Source organism: Phocoena sinus, chromosome 4, assembly GCF_008692025.1.
Source record: "Phocoena sinus isolate mPhoSin1 chromosome 4, mPhoSin1.pri, whole genome shotgun sequence".
Taxonomy (NCBI): Eukaryota; Metazoa; Chordata; class Mammalia; order Artiodactyla; family Phocoenidae; genus Phocoena; species Phocoena sinus.
The window spans coordinates 76815036-76833064 of NC_045766.1; the positions used below are offsets into that span (position 1 = coordinate 76815036).

Below are 18029 nucleotides of genomic sequence, written 5' to 3' on the forward strand. Positions count from 1 at the left end.
TGGTTCACCTTGGGCACTCAGTATTCACGCCCCCAGGGCGTCTTTCTGATGAGGCTCCTTAACAGGGAAAGACTTATTTACGAAGATGGGCCATTTTATAATGTCCCATCCTTCCAGGAGAAGTTTTAAGGCTGCTTGTCACCAGGTAGGTGTTTAAAAGCAACTAACTTCTTTCTCTCCTCTACAGTTTAAAGACATTTTATACACATGGACCGTAACTGTAAACTTCCTACGTTTTATTCTTGTAGCAATTGTAACCAGTTACGTGGTCATCAAGCTGATCAGATCTTGTCTCATGGTCTTAGGCGAACAGGGGAGAAGGGCAAGTGCAGGAACCCTAGCTCGCTCTCATACTGTGGATTCTGACCACGTGGAAGAAAGGAAGGACTGAGAGGAAGTGAAGTCCAGGTCTTACCTGGAACCCTCTCTGGTCCACGGAGTAAGATTAAGTTAGCCATCCTCCCTTACATAGGATTTTGTGGAAAACTGGTGTTCTTTTCCAGCAGAAAGCAGAAGTGAGGCTTTTGGGGGGGGCTTTCCCGCTGGGAGTTTTCAAGTCTAAGCAACTGTAAGGCATTGATTTTCAAATGCACGAGCACAAGCCTTGGATTCTCCTTGTGGTGAGTTGAGAGGAAGGACATGTAAAGTTGAAAACCCATATTTGTACATGTTTGGGAGACCCAAGTTAGCTGCCTTTAAAATATCGTGAACTACAGGGACTTCCCTGATTGTCCAGTTGTTAAGACTCTGCGCTTCCAAGGCAGGGGGTGCTGGTTTGATCCCTGATGCCGGAGCTAAGATCCCACATGCTGCGCAGCCAAAAAAAAATTGTGAGCTACATATGATGTGACATTTTTCTAAATCTTCTCTAATGAGATGTGAGTAAATAAAGCTTGAGAAACTGCTTTAAGTTGTAAAGGAAGGCGTAAAAGAAGTGTAACCCCAGTGCTAGTTAAGTAGGGAATCTACAGCAGTTCAATCAACAGAGACATGGGGCTGGAAGGGAGCTCAGAGACCATCCAGCCCAGGGTCAGCAAACTACAGTTGTAAAAAAAGAAAAAATCAAAAGAAGAATAATATTTCATGACATGTGAAAACTATGTAAAATTCAGATTTCCCACTGTCCATAACTAAAGTTTTACAGGGACACAGCCCTGCTTATTTTTAAATGTAATGTCTATTGCTGCTTTTGTGCGACCATGATGTGGTTGAGCGGTTGTGACAATGTGTGGCCCACAAAACCTAAAACATTTATTACCTGACACTTTACAGGAAATTTGCTGACCGCTGATCTAGCTCAGGGTTCAGGTGAAGTAAATGAGGCCCTGATAGGGTAACTGGCTAGCTCAGATGGCTAAACAGTAAGTGGGCTCTTAATATTATTCATGATGTCTCTTTTCAGCCTATATCTTTTTAGTTATCATTACTATGTCAGCAGTTCTCTCCTCCCTTTGAACCTTTTCTAGCTCCAAAGATCTTTCCTAATGGAATGTTCTAGAATGTATCCATAACTGTTTTTAACAAAGACAGGATATGTTTTCTTTCCTTCTAATGCCCTTTTAAAGGATATTTGGGATTGTGCTAACCTTTCCAACTAAAGCACCTTGTAACCTGCATGAAATGTCATTATAAATTAGTTTCCAAATCCACCCATTTAGGACTTTAAGACAATTAGGATCTATTGCCACCAAGTGGCCAGTGGCACCTTGGTTATGCTTGCCCAGCTGAGCTATCAGAGAATTATCATAGTATCACAGGGTTTCATCGTTGGAACCAACCTTAAATTCCAGCCTCTTAATAGTGAACATTGATTAAAGGGTTCATAATGCTGTCTAGTCAAGTGTTAGAAATAAAAATAGAGGGTTTTTTTTTTCTGTTTTGTTTTGTGTCTTAGAAAAGCATAGTCCTTAGTCCTTCCTTACTCACGTTTAAAGCCAGATGTAAAGAAATGCAAAATCACACATACAATTTGGTGTATTTTGTCATTAATCATTGATAAAACTGACCCTGTTGTTAGACTGTACCACAGCTTTCTAACTCATTAGGTTGTTTTCAATTAAGTACCACTCAGAAGTGTTGGAAACACCTGATATTCTTTGAAAGCCATTGCAGCTAGCTGGTATTTATTGTTTTATTAAAAGAGAAGTTGGTGGCCTCTAACTCTGCTTATAAACCATCAGGAGAGGAGCCTGCTCATCTTTACAGCCTTTTCCTTCTCTCACATTAGGGTGAATTGTGTGTTCATATCTTTTGCCTATTTTTATATTGGGTTTTTGGTCTTTGTTTTCTATGATTTCTAAAAATAATTTATATATTAGAGATACTGCCCATTATCTGTGATATATGTTGCAAACATTTTCCCCTCAGTTAGTGATTTACCAATATGACTTTACTTTTGGTATTTTTTTTGTGATGTGACAATTTTTAATTTTTATGTAGTCAACTTTATCAGTATTTTACTGAATCTAGATTTCAAGTCATAGATAGAAAGCCTTTCCCCACATTCAGGTAAAAAAAGAATTCACCATATATTTCTTCTAGTATTTTTATAATTTTATTTTTTACATTTAGAACTTCTGATGCATTTGGAAGTTAGTCTTGTGTATGGTTTGAGGTATTATCCAATTTGATCTTTTTTGGAATGGTTATCTGGTTGTCCTCCCATCATATATTTATTTGCCCCAGAAATTTTAATTTTTAAAAAAATTTTTTAAAGAACATGTTGGGCTTTGTTTCTGTGCGAGGGCTTTCTCTAGTTGTGGCAAGCGGGGGCCACTCTTCATCGCGGTGCGTGGGCCTCTCACTATCGCGGCCTCTCTTGTTGTGGAGCACAGGCTCCAGACGCGCAGGCTCAGTAGTTGTGGCTCATGGGCCTAGTTGTTCTGAGGCATGTGGGATCCTCCCAGACCAGGGCTCGAACCCGTGTCCCCTGCATTAGCAGACAGATTCTCAACCACTGCACCACCAGGGAAGCCCTTTATTTTTTATTATTTTAAATTTTATTTATTTTTGGCTGCGTTGGGTCTTCATTGCTGTGTGCAGGCTTTCTCTAGTTGCGGCGAGCGGGGGCTACTCTTCGTCGTGGTGTGCGGGTGTCTCATTGCGGTGGCTTCTCTTGTTGTGGAGAATGGGCTGTAGGCACATGGGCTTCAGTAGTTGTGGCACGCGGGCTCAGTAGTTGTGGCTCATGGGCTCAGTAGTTGTGGCTCGCAGGCTCTAGAGCGCAGGCTCAGTAGCTGTGGTGCACAGGCTTAGTTGCTCCATGGCATGTGGGATCTCCCCAGATCAGGGCTCGAACTCATGTCCCCTGCATTGGCAGGCGGATTCTTAACCGCTGTGCCACCAGGGAAGCCCTGTATGATTCCATTTAAATGACATTTTGGAAGAGGCAAAACTTTTTCCTTTCTGGTTATAGACGGGGTGCCAGATCAGCCTGAAGCAATGCCTTTTTTCACTGGAGAAGCTGGTCCAGAGCCTGAAACTGCTAGTGTTGGAGGGTCTCCTGCAGAGGCGGGAGGGGTGGCTGTGGCTCACCATAGGGACAAGGACACTGGCAGCATAAGTTGTGGAAGTCTAACTAATTCTTATCTATGGACTGACAAGAATCCTGTTCTTTAATTCCTTCTGATGTTCTCTTGTAGTAATATGTCCATAGGAAACTGGGTAACACATATTTCTTGCAATTTCCTTCTGCTTCTGATTCCAGGCTGTGGAGGCTCAGGGAATAATTTCTGTGCCTGCCTTCTTTTACTTGTCCATAGTTTCCACTTCTTATTTTCAGGGTTTCACTTTTATTCCTTCTGTTGACAAAATCAAGAAATGAAAATCTCTGACCTGCTGAGACCAAAATCCCCATTCCACCAGGTTACTTTCTTCAATTAGAGAGCAGTAACTTTCCACTGATTCATAGGATGACATTACTTTTTTCCCCATCAGCTTTCTAACTGGAAACTCATTTAAACTATTTTACATATGATGGTGCTTATCTTGCCACATTCTAACCACAAATCTGACTTGCTACAAATAATTTTAGAAAGAAAGTTCTATGCATAGAGGGCACTTTAAGCTAAAATGTAAAGTTTCTGAGCAGTAGCTTGACAAACATTTATAAAGTTTTAAAAAATAAATTCTTAAGTTTTATTATAAAATTTCTACACAGTCAGAAAAATAGTGCAATAAACACCCCACAGCACCACTCAGATTAAACAATTATTAATATTTTGCCATATATTTCAATATGTATCTATCTATCTATCTATATATATATTTTTTGCGGTACACGGGCCTCTCACTGTGGTGGCCTCTCCCGTTGCGGAGCACAGGCTCCAGACGCGCAGGCTCAGGAGCCATGGCTCACGGGCCCAGCCGCTCCACGGCATGTGGGATCTTCCCGGACCGGGGCACGAACCCATGTCCCCTGCATCGGCAGGCAGACTCTCAACCACTGTGCCACCAGGGAAGCCCTGTATCTATATTTTTCATGAAACATTTAAAAGTAATTTGCAACTACTGTGATCATTTACCCTTAAACAGTTCAGCCAGCATCCCCTAAAAATAAGGACATTCTCCTACATAACTATATCATCACCCCTAAAAAAATTAACAATACTTCCTTAATTTCATCTAATAACCAGCCCATATTCTCATTTCCCAAATTTCACTCAAATTCAAATTTCACACATTACTTTTGGTTGCTATTTAGAATTTTATAATCTACAAAGGGCTTTAAAAATGGTACTGACTTTTCGAAGAGACCAGGACATTTGTCTGACTTTTCCTCACAGTGTCATTTAACTCTAAGAGTAGACTGTCAAATTAATTTTATGACAACCAATTCCTATTACCATGTGAAAGTTTTCAGAAGCTGCAGTGGTTTGAAGCCACAAAATCTTTTGGTCTGACTCATTCTTTCATGGCTCCTGAAGGTTTGCAGCCATAGAATGTTGAAGCCAGAAAGCCCACCCGCCACTGACATGGTAGAAAAGGTAAGTGTAATAGTTTCCTATTGCTGCTGTAACAAGTTACTCCAAGTATAGTGGCTTCAAACAACACAAATTTGTTATCTTCCAATTCTGGAGGTCAGAAGTCCAAAAAGGGCTAAAATCGAGGTGTTGCATTCCTTTCTGGAGACCCTAGGGGAAACTCTTTCTTGCTTTTCCCAGCTTACTAGAGGCCACCTACATTCCTTGGCTTATGGTCTCTTCCTATATCTTCATAGCCAGCAGCATAACATCTTCAAATCTCTCTTTAAAAAAAAATATATATAGTTTTTAAAAATTGAAGCATATAGTTGATTTACAATATTATATTAGTTTTAGGTATACAACATAGTGATTCAATACCTTTACAGATTATACTCCATTTAAAGTTATTATAAAATAATGTCTTTATTCCCTGTGCTGTACAATATGTCCTTGTAGCTTATCTATGTTATACATAGTAGTATCTTCAAATCTCTGACTGTGACCCTGACTTTCCTGCTTCTCTCTTCCATTTATAAGGACTTGTGATTACATTGGGCCCACCTGAATAATCCAGAATACTCTCCCTATATCAAGATCAGCTGATTAGCAATTTTAATTGCATATACAACTTAATTCTCCCTTGCCATGTAACATAACATATTCACAGGTTCTGTGGATTAGGTCATAGACATCATTGGGGGCCATTATTCTGCCTATGACAGGAAGTGGCTTGATAAAGATTCATTACTTACTCACAGGAGTCCCACTGCAACCTTATATGTTTGTTTGTTTTGCACTGGAATTTAGTAAAAGGTGATCCTATGTTGAACCCTATACAAGAGAATTTAATATAAGAGGCATTAGAAGGTTTTTATCACAAAATTACATTCTCATAACCAGGTGGAGCCATAATTTGGTTCTGGAAGATAGTGCTGGTTTGTGTATCTGATTTATCTGAAGTGAGATAGTTTCACTTGCTAGTTTTGTTTGATTTTGATAAGGAAGTTGTGTTTTCTTTGACTGTAAGAGAATCCAAGTGGCGTAAATCCTATAATTTGCTTCAACTCAACATCTTAAATTCTAGTTATCTTCTTCTATCACTTCAAAACCGTAAGTTTGGGGGTGGGGGTGGGGGTGGGTCACACTCACCTCCTCCTGGGTTATCTGGTAAAATCAGATCTGAGGTGGGTCATGGGGTCGACACCCAGCCTCGTATAGTGTCACAGCGTAACACTTTACTAAGAGTTGAGGTTCTGGAGCCTTGCTTGTTCAATATGATGGTTGCAGTTGCGAAAGTCCAGGACAGAGATGTCTCGTGCCTTCATTAGCGTGGGGGAGGGGAGGAGGGTCAAGAGACTGAAAAAAGAGACGCTGAGGAATGCCAATAACTTTTTCTTTGTTTCATATTTGGTTTAAAGTTTACTTACCGCACCTGTATAACGAAGTTATTTTTGAAATTTTTCTTTGTATGTTTTATCTTCTACCTTATCTAAGGTCACTTAATATTGGCCAGGGTGTTGGGAAATGAATGGGTTAATGCTCTCCATAGCCTATCCAATCAAGAATTCTGGTGGATTGAGCCTGCAAGTGATTTCTTCTAATCTACTGTCCATTGTATCTTGGCTTTATTAGTCCTTAAATCATAGCTAAAGTACCTCAGGGAAGGCTGTGTTTGTTCCTCTTCTCTTCCTGCCTCCCTCATTTCAATGAAGTTATGTAACTTTACAAAAGAAAGAAGCAAACAATAAACTATTTTCCTCCCCTGTATTCCCTCCTCTTCTTTTCAATGAAACTTTATTCATGTTATTCTGTGTGGACATAACTATTCTGTGTCCTGCCCTCCCCCTTATTATTATTTCTAAGCTTGATTACCTACTTTGACTTAGTGCACATGCCTGTCACATCTGATGTTTGTGGCTGGGCTCTCCAGCAATGGGATCATAGCATAATTTCCTCAGCCATCTCCTGGGTGTTGAGTGTCTGGACTCTTTCTTATCTGCATCTTGGGACCTCAGCAGTGTGTCTGTGCTCCCCTGGGTTCAGGCCTCCCCGCATGTGGCCCCAGTGGGGGCTCATGTAGTTGTAACACATAGGTACTTAATTTTGCTGCCTGTTGGCTTATTTCCCTGGGAGTATATTCATAAAAGAAAAATTACTGGCACTAAAGCTAAGAGGGATCTGTTAAACCTATTGCCCGAGGACAATCCAGAAAACTTGAACCAGTCCACAGCTGGTTCATTTAAGGATAGGATCATAATAGATCATGTGAAGATCCAGGAAGACTTGTCTTTCATCAAGCTCCAACAAGGCCTTTCTGATATACTCCAGAGAATTGCTTTTTGAACCTTGTTGTAAAGGTCTTACATTAAAATTTTTTTGCTTTGCAACTAAAATTTTAGCTGCTTGGCAGACTTTCAGGTTCTTTTTGTTTGTGTGTTTGATAGATTAACTTCTCTTGTGATGAATAGGGCCATTCAAATCACTGAAATCTTTTGTGTGATTTTTTGACTGGTGAATCCTTTTTTATCCTTTGGCTGGTTTTTAACATTAATTTTTTAATGGAAATTTGAAAAAAATTTAAAAAATAGGAGTAGAAAAATGAAGCCCTATGTACCTATCACCCAGTTTCAACAACCATTAACTAACTTTCTGCTGTTCTTTCTTATCTTTCTCCCTACATCCTTATTTCCTCCCCCATTGTGGTATTTAAAACAAATTCCAGGCATTGTATGATCGCAACCATAAATACTTCAGTGTGCATCATATTTTGTTAAATGATCACAGTGTTGGCAACAAAGCAAATGTGGTAAAATGTTAATAATAAGTAAGTCTAGGTAGAAGTAAGTTTGAAATGATTTCTAAATAAAAAGTAAAAAAAAAAAAAAAGAGCAAACAAAAAACATGACCATAGTATCATCACATTTGATAATCCAAGAAACAGATTTTTCTTGTTTTACTATAAGTCACACTCCTGGAAAAAACCCAGAAAAAATATTAAAAAGGAAATAAGAATCACTCATAATTCTAACCCAGACATAATCACTATTAAATGATTATGTATCTTTCTCCAGGCTATTCAACAAACACAGACAGACACACAAACTTCTGCATATCATTTAAAAAGTCCAGTAGTGCTAATGACCTTATAATCAAATTCCCATCCTCCCACCCCTCCAGTCCCACCCCCTGCAGTGCTTGCCCTTGCTTGCTCTCTCTTACCTGCCAGCAGCATCTCTTTCATGGCAAAATGCCGGCTGCAGTTCTGTCTTCAGCACAGTATCTTTCTGTTCTATCTACCACAGCTGTTAAGATGAAAGGGAATCAAATTTTGCTTATTTTTTCTCAGCAGAGTGTGTTTTTCATTATGTGTTTAACCTTTATTTATTATTTTTTTAAAGATTTAATTTTATTTATTTTTGGCTGTGTTGGGTCTTTGTTGCTGCACGCAGGCTTTCTCTAGCTGCGGTGGGCGGGTTCTACCCTGTTGCGGTGCGTGGGCTTCTCATTGCGGTGGCTTCTCTTGTTGTGGAGCATGGGCTCTAGGCGTGAGGGCTTCAGTAGTTGTGGCACACGGGCTTAGCTGCTCCGTGGCATGTGGGATCTTCCCGGACCAGGGATGGAACCTGTGTCCCCTGCATTGGCAGGCGGGTTCTTATCCACTGCACTACCAGGAAAGTCCCTGTGTTTGATCTTAAACATGCTTTGTTTGTGGGCAGTGGATACTGCAGACTGGCTCATTCATCATCCACCTTCTTCCAGCACGTTTTCCTGTACTCCACAGGCTGGACAGCAAAGGCCACTTTTCCAGACTCTCTTGTACATAGAGTTCTGCATATGACTGATGGGAGTCTTGGAAAGTTGATATTAACGGGGCCAAGCACAATGGCAGAGGACTTTGGTTCCTCCAGCTGCAATGAAGGTTCTAGTGTCTGGTTCAGTGGGTCACAGGTGCTGAGTGCAAGGCATGGGAGGTAGTAAGGTTTTTGCCAAAATGACCCCATGGAGGAATTAAGCATTTCTTCTGCTTGTATTGTTCCTGATTGTGTAGCATCCAGACTTGGATCATTAGAAGTTTATAAGCTTCCTGGGAATTCCCTAGCAGTCCAGTGGTTAGGAATCTGTGCTTCTACTGCAGGGGCCCGGGTTCGATCCCTGGTTGGGGAACTAAGATCCCTCAAGCCGCAGGGCACAGGCAAAAAAAAAAAATGTTTATAAGTTTTCTTATACCCTATAACAAATCCCCTTCTGCTTAAAGTAGCTAGAGTGGATTCCATTGTTTCTAACTAAGAAACTTAATAGATGAAATCATTGAATTCCGTGGTACTTCTTTTTTTTCTTTTTTTGAGTATTCAAAAGCAAACCCTCTTAACTTCAGTCACTTGTAGTGTTAATGATTTTCCATAGCTTTCCCATGTTCCTGAAAGTGACTTTACATCAATTATTTTATTTGGAAAGTAACAATAATTGGTAATTATGACAGGTAATATTATATCCACTTTATATAAGAAACCGAGAGAAAGAAAGATTAAGCAACTCATCCAAGGACATATAGTCTATCTGCTATGCTGCTTAGAATCCCACTCCTGGTTTTACACTATTCCATATAGTGGAATAAGTAAAACATGAGTAAATAAAACATATTTCTGTAGAAGTCCTGGGACCAATTAGAGCTCTAGCAAAACTTTATAGGCGTGGCCACTGACCTAGTAGGGTGATTCTTATTTAATATGGTATGCTCATCTGTTTGAAACTTCATTACATGGTATAAGTATTGTTACTCCAGCTTTCTTTCAATTTCCACTTGCATGGAATACCTTTTTCCATGAAATCTCTGCTTATAATTTGAATATTTTCCGAGGTAGAAACAAAACATTTAAAGAAAATTGGGAAGTTTTGAGCAATAACCACATCTTTGGGCTGATGTCAAGGAGAACAGCCACATTCTTCAAAAAACATTTCCTGATGCTTGTGTCAGGAATCAAATCCTGTACCAACCCTGAGAATTATTCTCTGGCTTTGATCTCTTACCTATTTTCACTATACTCTCAGGCATTTGCCCTTCATGCCCTGGGCACTCAGTCCTAGAGTTAATTGCTTATATTAGTTCTAGCCTCCTACCCTAGCTAGTTACTCAGCCAGCCAGTATCCAGATTTCAGAGGGAGGCAGCTTGTGATATATTTCTATTTCTATTCCCTTCCTCCAATCCAGCTCTTACTATATAAACAGGTACCCCTACCTCTACTCCAAACTCCCTCCACTCCAGTGCGGGACTTGGGGGAGGGAGGGATGTGGTGGTCATTCCAACAGAAAAGAAGGTGCTCTTAGCCCCACTTGATGTTTGGGTCACAGTTGTCCCTCCAGTTCCTAGATGCACTTTCATGATGGTTCTTCCCAGTTTCCTGCCCCTGCTTGGCCTTCTTTGAGTAGTTCACTTCTCATACCACCGGCTGAGCAGTTCCCATCAAGGCTAAAATTCTCCATATCCTCGGAATGCACCTTTATTTCCATGGCTGGTCTTACCCTGTGTGTATATCTCTGATCCCTACCTCTCTTTCTTTCTTCCTTCCTTCCTTCCTTCCTTCCTTTCTTTAATTTATTTTGGCTGTGTTGGGTCTTCGTTGCTGCGCGCGGGCTCTCTCTAGTTGCGGTAAGCGGGGCCTACACTTAGTTGTGGTGCACAAGCTTCTCATTGCAGTGGCTTCTCTTATTGTGGAGCATGGGCTCTAGGTGCATGGGCTTCAGTAGTTTTGCCTCGCAGGCTCAGTAGTTGTGGCTTACGGGCTTAGTTGCTCCGTGGTATGTGGGATCTTCCCGGCCCAGGGCTCGAACCCATGTCCCCTGCATTGGCAGGCAGATTCTTTACCACTGCACCACCAGGGAAGCTGCTACCTCACTTCTTGCATAACAGCAAAATTCATTCAAAGTTCTCGTCCAGGGACACCTAAATGTCCATCGACAGATGAATGGATAAAGAAGATGTGACACATATATACAATGCAATATTACTCAGCCATAAAAAGGAACAAAATTGAGTTATGTGTAATGAAGTGGATGGACCTAGAGTCTATCATACAGAGTGAAGTAAAAGTCAGAGAAAAACAAAGACCTTATGCTAACGCATATATATGGAATCTAAAAAAGCAGTACTGATGAACCTAGCTGCAGGGCAGGAATAAAGACACAGACGTAGAGAACGGACTTGAGGACATAGGTGTGGGGGGAAGAGGAAGCTGGGACGAAGTGAGAGTAGCACGGACATACATACACTACCAAATGTAAAATGGATGGCTAGTGGAAGCTGCTGCATAGCACAGGAAGATCAGCTCCGATGCTTTGTGATGACCTAGAGGGGTGGGATAAGGAGGGTGGGAGGGAGGCTCAAGAGGGAGGGGATATGGGGATATATGTACACATATAGCTGATTCACTTTGCTGTACAGCAGAAACTAACACAATATTGTAAAGCAATTATAGTCCAATAAAGATATATATATATATATATATATATATATATAAAAGTTCTTGACCAACCTGTAGTATTTTCCCATGATTAGTGACAGGAAATACAGGGTCTCCTAGAGACGAGTGATCTCACTATAACAACTCCTTTCCACTTACCCCAATTCCACCCAACTTTGGGAGATGCCTTTGTCTCCAGCGGACTCCTGAAATGACTAGCCAGGCTCAGAGCAATGCAGGCCACCTCCTCCAGTGATTAACCAGCACCCCTTACTGATGTTCCCTTGCTCTTCCAGCACTAATGAGTTCAAATGCAGGAGATGAGCAGAGGGAAGTTCTGGCTCCATGCAGAGCCAGCCCACAGCTTATATGGCTTTAGACAGGCCAAGAGGAGAAATAATATTGTCCTGAAATGCAACTTTTGGAGACAGAGGTAGGGCAGGCCTAATTTCCCCCAAATTGAAACTAACGCAATTCAACACGTTTTGATGATCATAGGGACTTTCAGGGTAAAATGTTATATGGTGATCATTACCCCTAAGTTCCAATGTAAATTCTTAGAATCTGCTAAGAAACTCATTTGAGTGAAAATCCTTCATAACTATATAATTCATTTTTATTTTCAAAAGAAAGATTGTCTCCCATTGCCAAGGGACTCTAAAGAATCTTTCCAAAAACTTTTTAAAAAATATTAATTTAATTTATTTATTTGGCTGTGTTGAGTCTTCATTGCGGCACGCGGGATCTTCCTTGCGGCACGTGGGATCTTTCGTTGCAGTGTGGACTTCTCTCTAGTTGTGGCGTGCGGGTCTTTTTCCTCTTCTCTAGTTGTTGTGCACGGGTTCCAGAGCGTGTGGGCTCTGTAGTTTGTGGCAGGCAGGCTCTCTAGTTGAGGCGCACGAGCTTAGTAGATGTGGCGCGCGGGCTTAGTTGCCCTGCGGCATGTGGGCTCTTAGTTCCCCGAAGAGGGATCGAACCTTCATCCCCTGCATCGGAAGGCGGATTCCTAACCACTGGACCACCAGGGAAGTCCCTCCAAAAACTTCTGACTTCTTTTATATAAGAGAAAAACAAACTGCTTTTTTGAAGCTATTATTTTTCAGGTTTCTGCTACTAACAGAAAACAGATTGGGAGAACACAGCCATTAGTTGTCTAAAACCAAAGCCAAGAAAGACTCGGAACACAAGGTTTATACTTCCCCAAGCAGATAGGAGGAAGGGAACTGTGGAGGAGAGAGAGGGAGCTGGCTGTGGGGGAGAGAACTACAGCAGGAGCAGGTGTTGCTCTCTGAGAAAGGCCGTGGCCTGTTGCCCTGAGCTGCTGAAGCTCAGGAAACGAGATGACAGTAAAAACACTGTATATATTAGTTTCCTGTTGCTCCTGTAAAAAATGACCACAAACTTAGTGGCTCAAAACAACATCTATTTCTTAGGTTTTATTTATTTATGTATCTAGGTTTATTACAGTTCTGGAGATCAGAAGTCCAAAAGAGGTCTCACTGGGCTAAAACCAAGGTGTTGGCAGGGCTGGTTCCTTCTGGAAGCTGTGGGGGAGAGCCAGTTTTCTGGCCTTTTCCATCTTCTAGAAGCCACCTGCATTCCTTGGCTTATGGCTCCCTTCCACATTCAAAGGCAGCAATAGTCAGTGGAGTCTTTCTTACATGGTATCACTCGGACGCCGCTGCTTCTGCTTCCCTCTTTTACGGAGATGTAGTTACATTGGGCCTGCCTGGATAATTCAAAATAATCTCCCTATCTCAAGGTCAGCTGATTAGCAACCTTAATTCAATCTGCAACCTTAATTCACCTTGCCATGTAACTTAACACAACCATAGATAGGTTCTAGGGATTAGGGCGCGGGCATCTTTGGGGGGGCCATTATTCACCCTTCCACAAAGGCTTGTATAGGTTTGGCGATAAGTGCCCTGTTCCTCCTCTGGCGCTTTGGAAGCTTGTTAGCCTCTGTGACTTCTCCATACCGTCATGGGGGGGCCCCCGTCAAGCAGACATGGCAGTGGAGGGGCCAGGAGGGAGGGGCCTGAGAGCTGCCTGGTCATTCCCAGGCCCCAGGGCTGTCTCATGAGAGATCTGGCAGGCCTGGGAGGGGCCTCGTAGTTGGGACAAAGTGATGCAGCAGTGAAAATCACTGTGGATCCCATGACTCGGGATACACGGGGATGAGATGCCTCAGAGGATGCCAGTGTGGAGGCACAACAATTACTGAGGGTCAGATAAGAATGTTCTCAGAGATGTCAACAGGAGCTGCAGATGTTTGTTTGGGGAACACCACCTCCTTACGCTACAAAAACCTTCCTGTAAGCGGGAAGGAAGAAACCTCTGAACAGATCCCCAGAAATCTGAATTGGTTCAGAAAGCTCTGAAGTTACTGAGAAAAAACCCAGTTGACTAAGATGAAGTTTCTGTCATTAGGCTGAATGGGAATTTGAGAAAGAAACTAGGTTGTTACAGAAAAATAATGAAGGTTCGTATTTGACACCCCTGGTTGCGTGCTTGAGAGTTGTGCCTGCTACGTATGACTGAGAACAGTGATGCCGTCTCCCTTTCTGACAAGGACGTGGGGAGAGATGACTTTATCTGCAAGCACTTGGTGAAGTGAGGCTCATTGTAAATGGTGTGTGTTTTCCCCGACGAGCCTCTTCCTGCAGCTCAGCCATGAGGGTGAGCTGTTTGTCAGACCTGGGAAGTGTGAGCTTGAGTGTGTGGCACTCTGCATAGCAAAGTAGCTGTTTGCACATAGTTGTTTTGACCAATAAAACAAAAACCCAGCCATCAAATTCAGCCATTTCTTCAAAAGTCCAAGTAAAATGTTAAATATAAATCTTCACTCAGCTCTGGGCCTTGCTCAGAGGCGTAACCAGGGTGGGGGCGGCCAGCTGGGCCTGGCTTCAGGGAGCAGGTGCCTCACCAGGTCTTCCTGTGTGACACCTTCTCCGTGTCTCACAGCGGTGCTCTTGATTGCTCTACCTGACCTTGGCTTAAGGGCAGCATTTAGAGTGATCTGGGAAATTAATGCCAGAATGGAATGGTCTCCCCTTGGTGCTAGAGATCTGGGTTCTGGCACCAGAGGTGGAGGTATGATGGGGCGCTTGGGGGAGTGACCTTCTGGCTTCACCATGAGCAGTGTCGCTCAGGAGCCCTTGAACTGGGCCCTAGAGTTCTTGGGCTTATTATAGAGAGAGTTATTGTGCTCAGTGAGCTTGTTGTTAAAATCTGAATGGTAAATAAATGTGTTGTTTTGTATTTTAAACACGTGAAAAAAATTACAATATGAGGAATAATATTAACTAATATTTATTGACTGCTTACTATGGGCTAGGCACCATGCTAAAGTACTTTACATACATTTATCTCATTTAATTCACATAAGAGCTCTGAGGGCAAAGAATGATTATTACCCCCATTTTAGACACAAAGAAGCTGGGGCTGAGTGAGGTCAAGGTTCCCTGCCTATGGTCACGCAACTTGTCAGTGACCAACCCAGTGCTTGAACCCAGGTCTCTGTAGCTCCAGAGCCTGACTCTTCAGTGGCATGCCGTTCAACGTTCAATCCTGTAACTACCCATGGGCAGACTCCCACTGCTGGACGGAACGTAGGTACAGCATTTCGGGGGTAGAGTGCCAGGGTAATTCCCCATGAGAGCTCTCTCAGAAACACATTTTCTTACCCCAGCAACTGGTAGGAGGCCAGTGACTGGGAGCTTATTCTTCACAGGGGAAGGCATGGATTTGGCTTCAGGAAGCCTTTGCGGCAGGGAAGTGGGGAGTTTCTGGACCCCTGGGGCCCTGAAAGGACTCACATAGGCCTTAGCTCATGGGGGTGCAGGTGGTGGGATGGGCAAGGAAAATGGAGCTCAATAATACTGCCTTATATAAACCAGACTGGGGCACTTTTTCCCAGTTTATATTGTCCATGGACTATTACAGCAGAAGTATTCTCTTAAGGATAAAGCTACATATGGCAATATTAATTACAGATACAGCTCATTGGATTCATGCAGTCCCTTCCCAACAATCTGAGGTGATTCTTGTGATCATGGAATCTAAACATGACATCACTAATACATTCTGGACCAAACCAGATGTCCCCGTACAGGAGGGATGCTAACCTTCTCGATGTCACATGATAGCAGCAGCAAGTAAGAGTCTAAATATTTTATAGTTTTCATAAATAGGAGGGGACACATTCACCTTACAGTTTTGGGCATTTCAAGTTCTTTCCATCATCAAGGTGTTGGGCAGTGCTGGTGACATTCTGTCTTTCAGACTCAACTCTAGTGGTGGTCAAATCTGATGTCCTGTCACTCTGCACACTTTTGTCTCTGGACCAGGCTGTCTGCAAAGTTCAGGGCAGACATTTCAGTATTAAAAACCAAAAACCAGAACCCATAAAACAGGGGGAGTAGGTGGGTAGTTTAAAGCCTTGGTTTCATCTCTGGGCTGCTGAGCAGGATAGAACAGAGGAGGAGAACAGAGGCACCGACATGAACAGCGAACCTGACTACGGGGATCTCAGCGCTCTGACAAATCCAACCACAGAAGCACACAGCTCTCCTCTTTTTAATTTTAAAGGGAACATTAGTCAATTCACTGTCGTTTGTGTCAGTGCAACTAAGTTCCACGCATTTGAGGTGTCTTATTCCTCCTTCCTGGAGGAAAGGAGTCTGGGGTGATTCCTCATCCCTGTCGGAGACCGTGATCCCGGGAAACCTCTCTGGAATTCCCCCTGGACTGGCCTCCTTCCGTTTTAGGAACGCAGCATGTTTTCTGTGACAGTGCTGCCTCCACCGCTGATGACAAAGCTCCGTGAATTAGACACTACAAGTGCTGGGGACATCTCTTCCGGGTCCTCCATCTCTGGCTGGTGGTCCCCACCCACAGGCCCCTGCAGGCCTGTCTCCTGGGAGGTCGGTTCCGAGTCTGTCTCCCCGCACTGCAGCGGGAGTAACGCCTGGTGTCTGGTCAGGGCGTCGTTGTTTTTCTGGGCCTCCAGGGAGTTCTGGTGCGTGGAATTCCTGTGAGCCATGGCGCTCTTCTGAGGCTCGTCAAAGCTCAGCGAGAAGGTGACTGTGCCACTGCCGAAAATGACCTTCTGCTTGCATCTGGGTTGCTGCTGCAGCTGCAGGGTCGAGGGCGGCCGCGGCTGCGGCTGCTGCGTGCACTGGGTCAGGGCCAGCGGCTGCTGCTGCTTCTGCCTCTCGGGCTGCGGGAAGGGGTCCTCGCTGTTGCTCTTGCTGCTGATGGAGGAGGAGGGGGTAGATCCCGTGGAGCCCCCAAGGCTGCTGGACCGCTGGCGGGAGACGTTGCTGCGGCGCAGCGTGGCGCGGGCCGCCACCTTGAAGGCGTGAGCCGCGGTGCTGCAGCGCACCTCCTCGATGGTGTTACGGGATGGCTTGAAGAGGATGATGTAGACCTTGTTGAAGAAGATGCAGGCCAGCAAGCCAAAGCTGGCTGCCAGGATAGCGATCACCTCCACGGCAGAGACAAACTTGCCGTAGGTGCTGGCGTAGGCGGGAATGAACGAGATCCAGACGATGAAGAAGATGAGCATGCTGAAGGTGATGAACTTGGCTTCATTGAAGTTCTCCGGCAGCTTCCGGGACTTGAAGGCGAAGAAGAAGCAGATGGCAGCCAGCAGGCAGGTGTAGCCAATCAGGAAGCCCAGTGCCATGAGCGAGCCCTCGTGGCAGGTGATGAAGATGATCTCATCCTCCAGCTCGTGGTTGCGGTAGCTCGAGGGGGGCGCGGTGTTGAGCCAGATGGCACAGATGACGATCTGCATGAAGGTGCAGAGGAAGACCAGCAGGAACTGCAGGTTGAGCCCCCACCACTTGCGGTGGAAGCTGGTGGGAATCTTGGCCTCAAACACCAGGAGGACGCGGTTGGTTTTCACCAGGATGCACGAGATGCAGAGCACGAAGCTGATACCAAAGGCCGGCTGGCGCAGGCGACAGGTCCAGTCCTGGGGCTCCCCAATGAAGAACAGGGAGCTGGAGAAACAGCAGAGCAGGGAGAAGAGGAGGAGGTAGGAGAGCTCTCGGTTGGTGGCCTTGACAATGGGCGTGTTGCGGAACTTGATGAAGACGCCCAGCACGAAGGCAGTGAGGAAAATGCCCAGCACAGCAAAGAGGGTGAGTGCGATCCCAAAGGGCTCAGTCCAGGACAGAAACTCAATCTCCTTGGCGATGCAGGAAGTGTGGTTCTCATTGGACCAGAAGTCATCAGGGCACTTGTCACAGGCACTCGCGTCTGTAAAATGTCCCAGTAAAGGGTTAGTACTGTGTGGCAAAGACTGAACTTTGTGAGTGTGAATGTGGTGGTGAGGGCACTTTAAATTTTCTTTATTGATGAAATACTTGTGATTTTTATGTTATCAAATAATGTATTGAACCCGGACTTATGCTTAATAATATACTTAATTTCATGTGTCTTTGATGGTTCCATTATATTTTTCCTTTGTACATAAGGGGGCTACTTTCTTGCTGATGGTTTGTAGCAGAGAATGATTAGTCTTGCTGGGGAGGTGGCTGCCCTGCACGCTAAGGGTCTGGCACTGTCCACCAAATTTCACAGTGCTTCACGCTCAGC

The 18029-nt window shown here is 43.8% G+C and overlaps 1 protein-coding gene and 1 long non-coding RNA gene across 5 annotated transcripts in view; one reads left to right on the forward strand and one right to left on the reverse strand.

The window, feature by feature from the left end:
* Positions 1-18029, forward strand: part of LOC116753249 — a 49925-nt gene that overhangs the window by 30216 nt on the left and 1680 nt on the right. The gene's annotated exons all lie outside the window — the stretch shown is intronic.
* CASR (calcium sensing receptor) overlaps positions 14720-18029 on the reverse strand; it is an 81501-nt gene continuing 78191 nt past the window's right edge. For all 4 annotated transcript variants that reach the window (XM_032630807.1, XM_032630808.1, XM_032630805.1 and 1 more), the window contains exon 7: positions 14720-17690. In XM_032630807.1, the coding sequence (XP_032486698.1) occupies positions 16189-17690 (1502 nt within the window). In that variant the 3' untranslated portion in view covers positions 14720-16188. The remainder of the gene's footprint in view (positions 17691-18029) is intronic.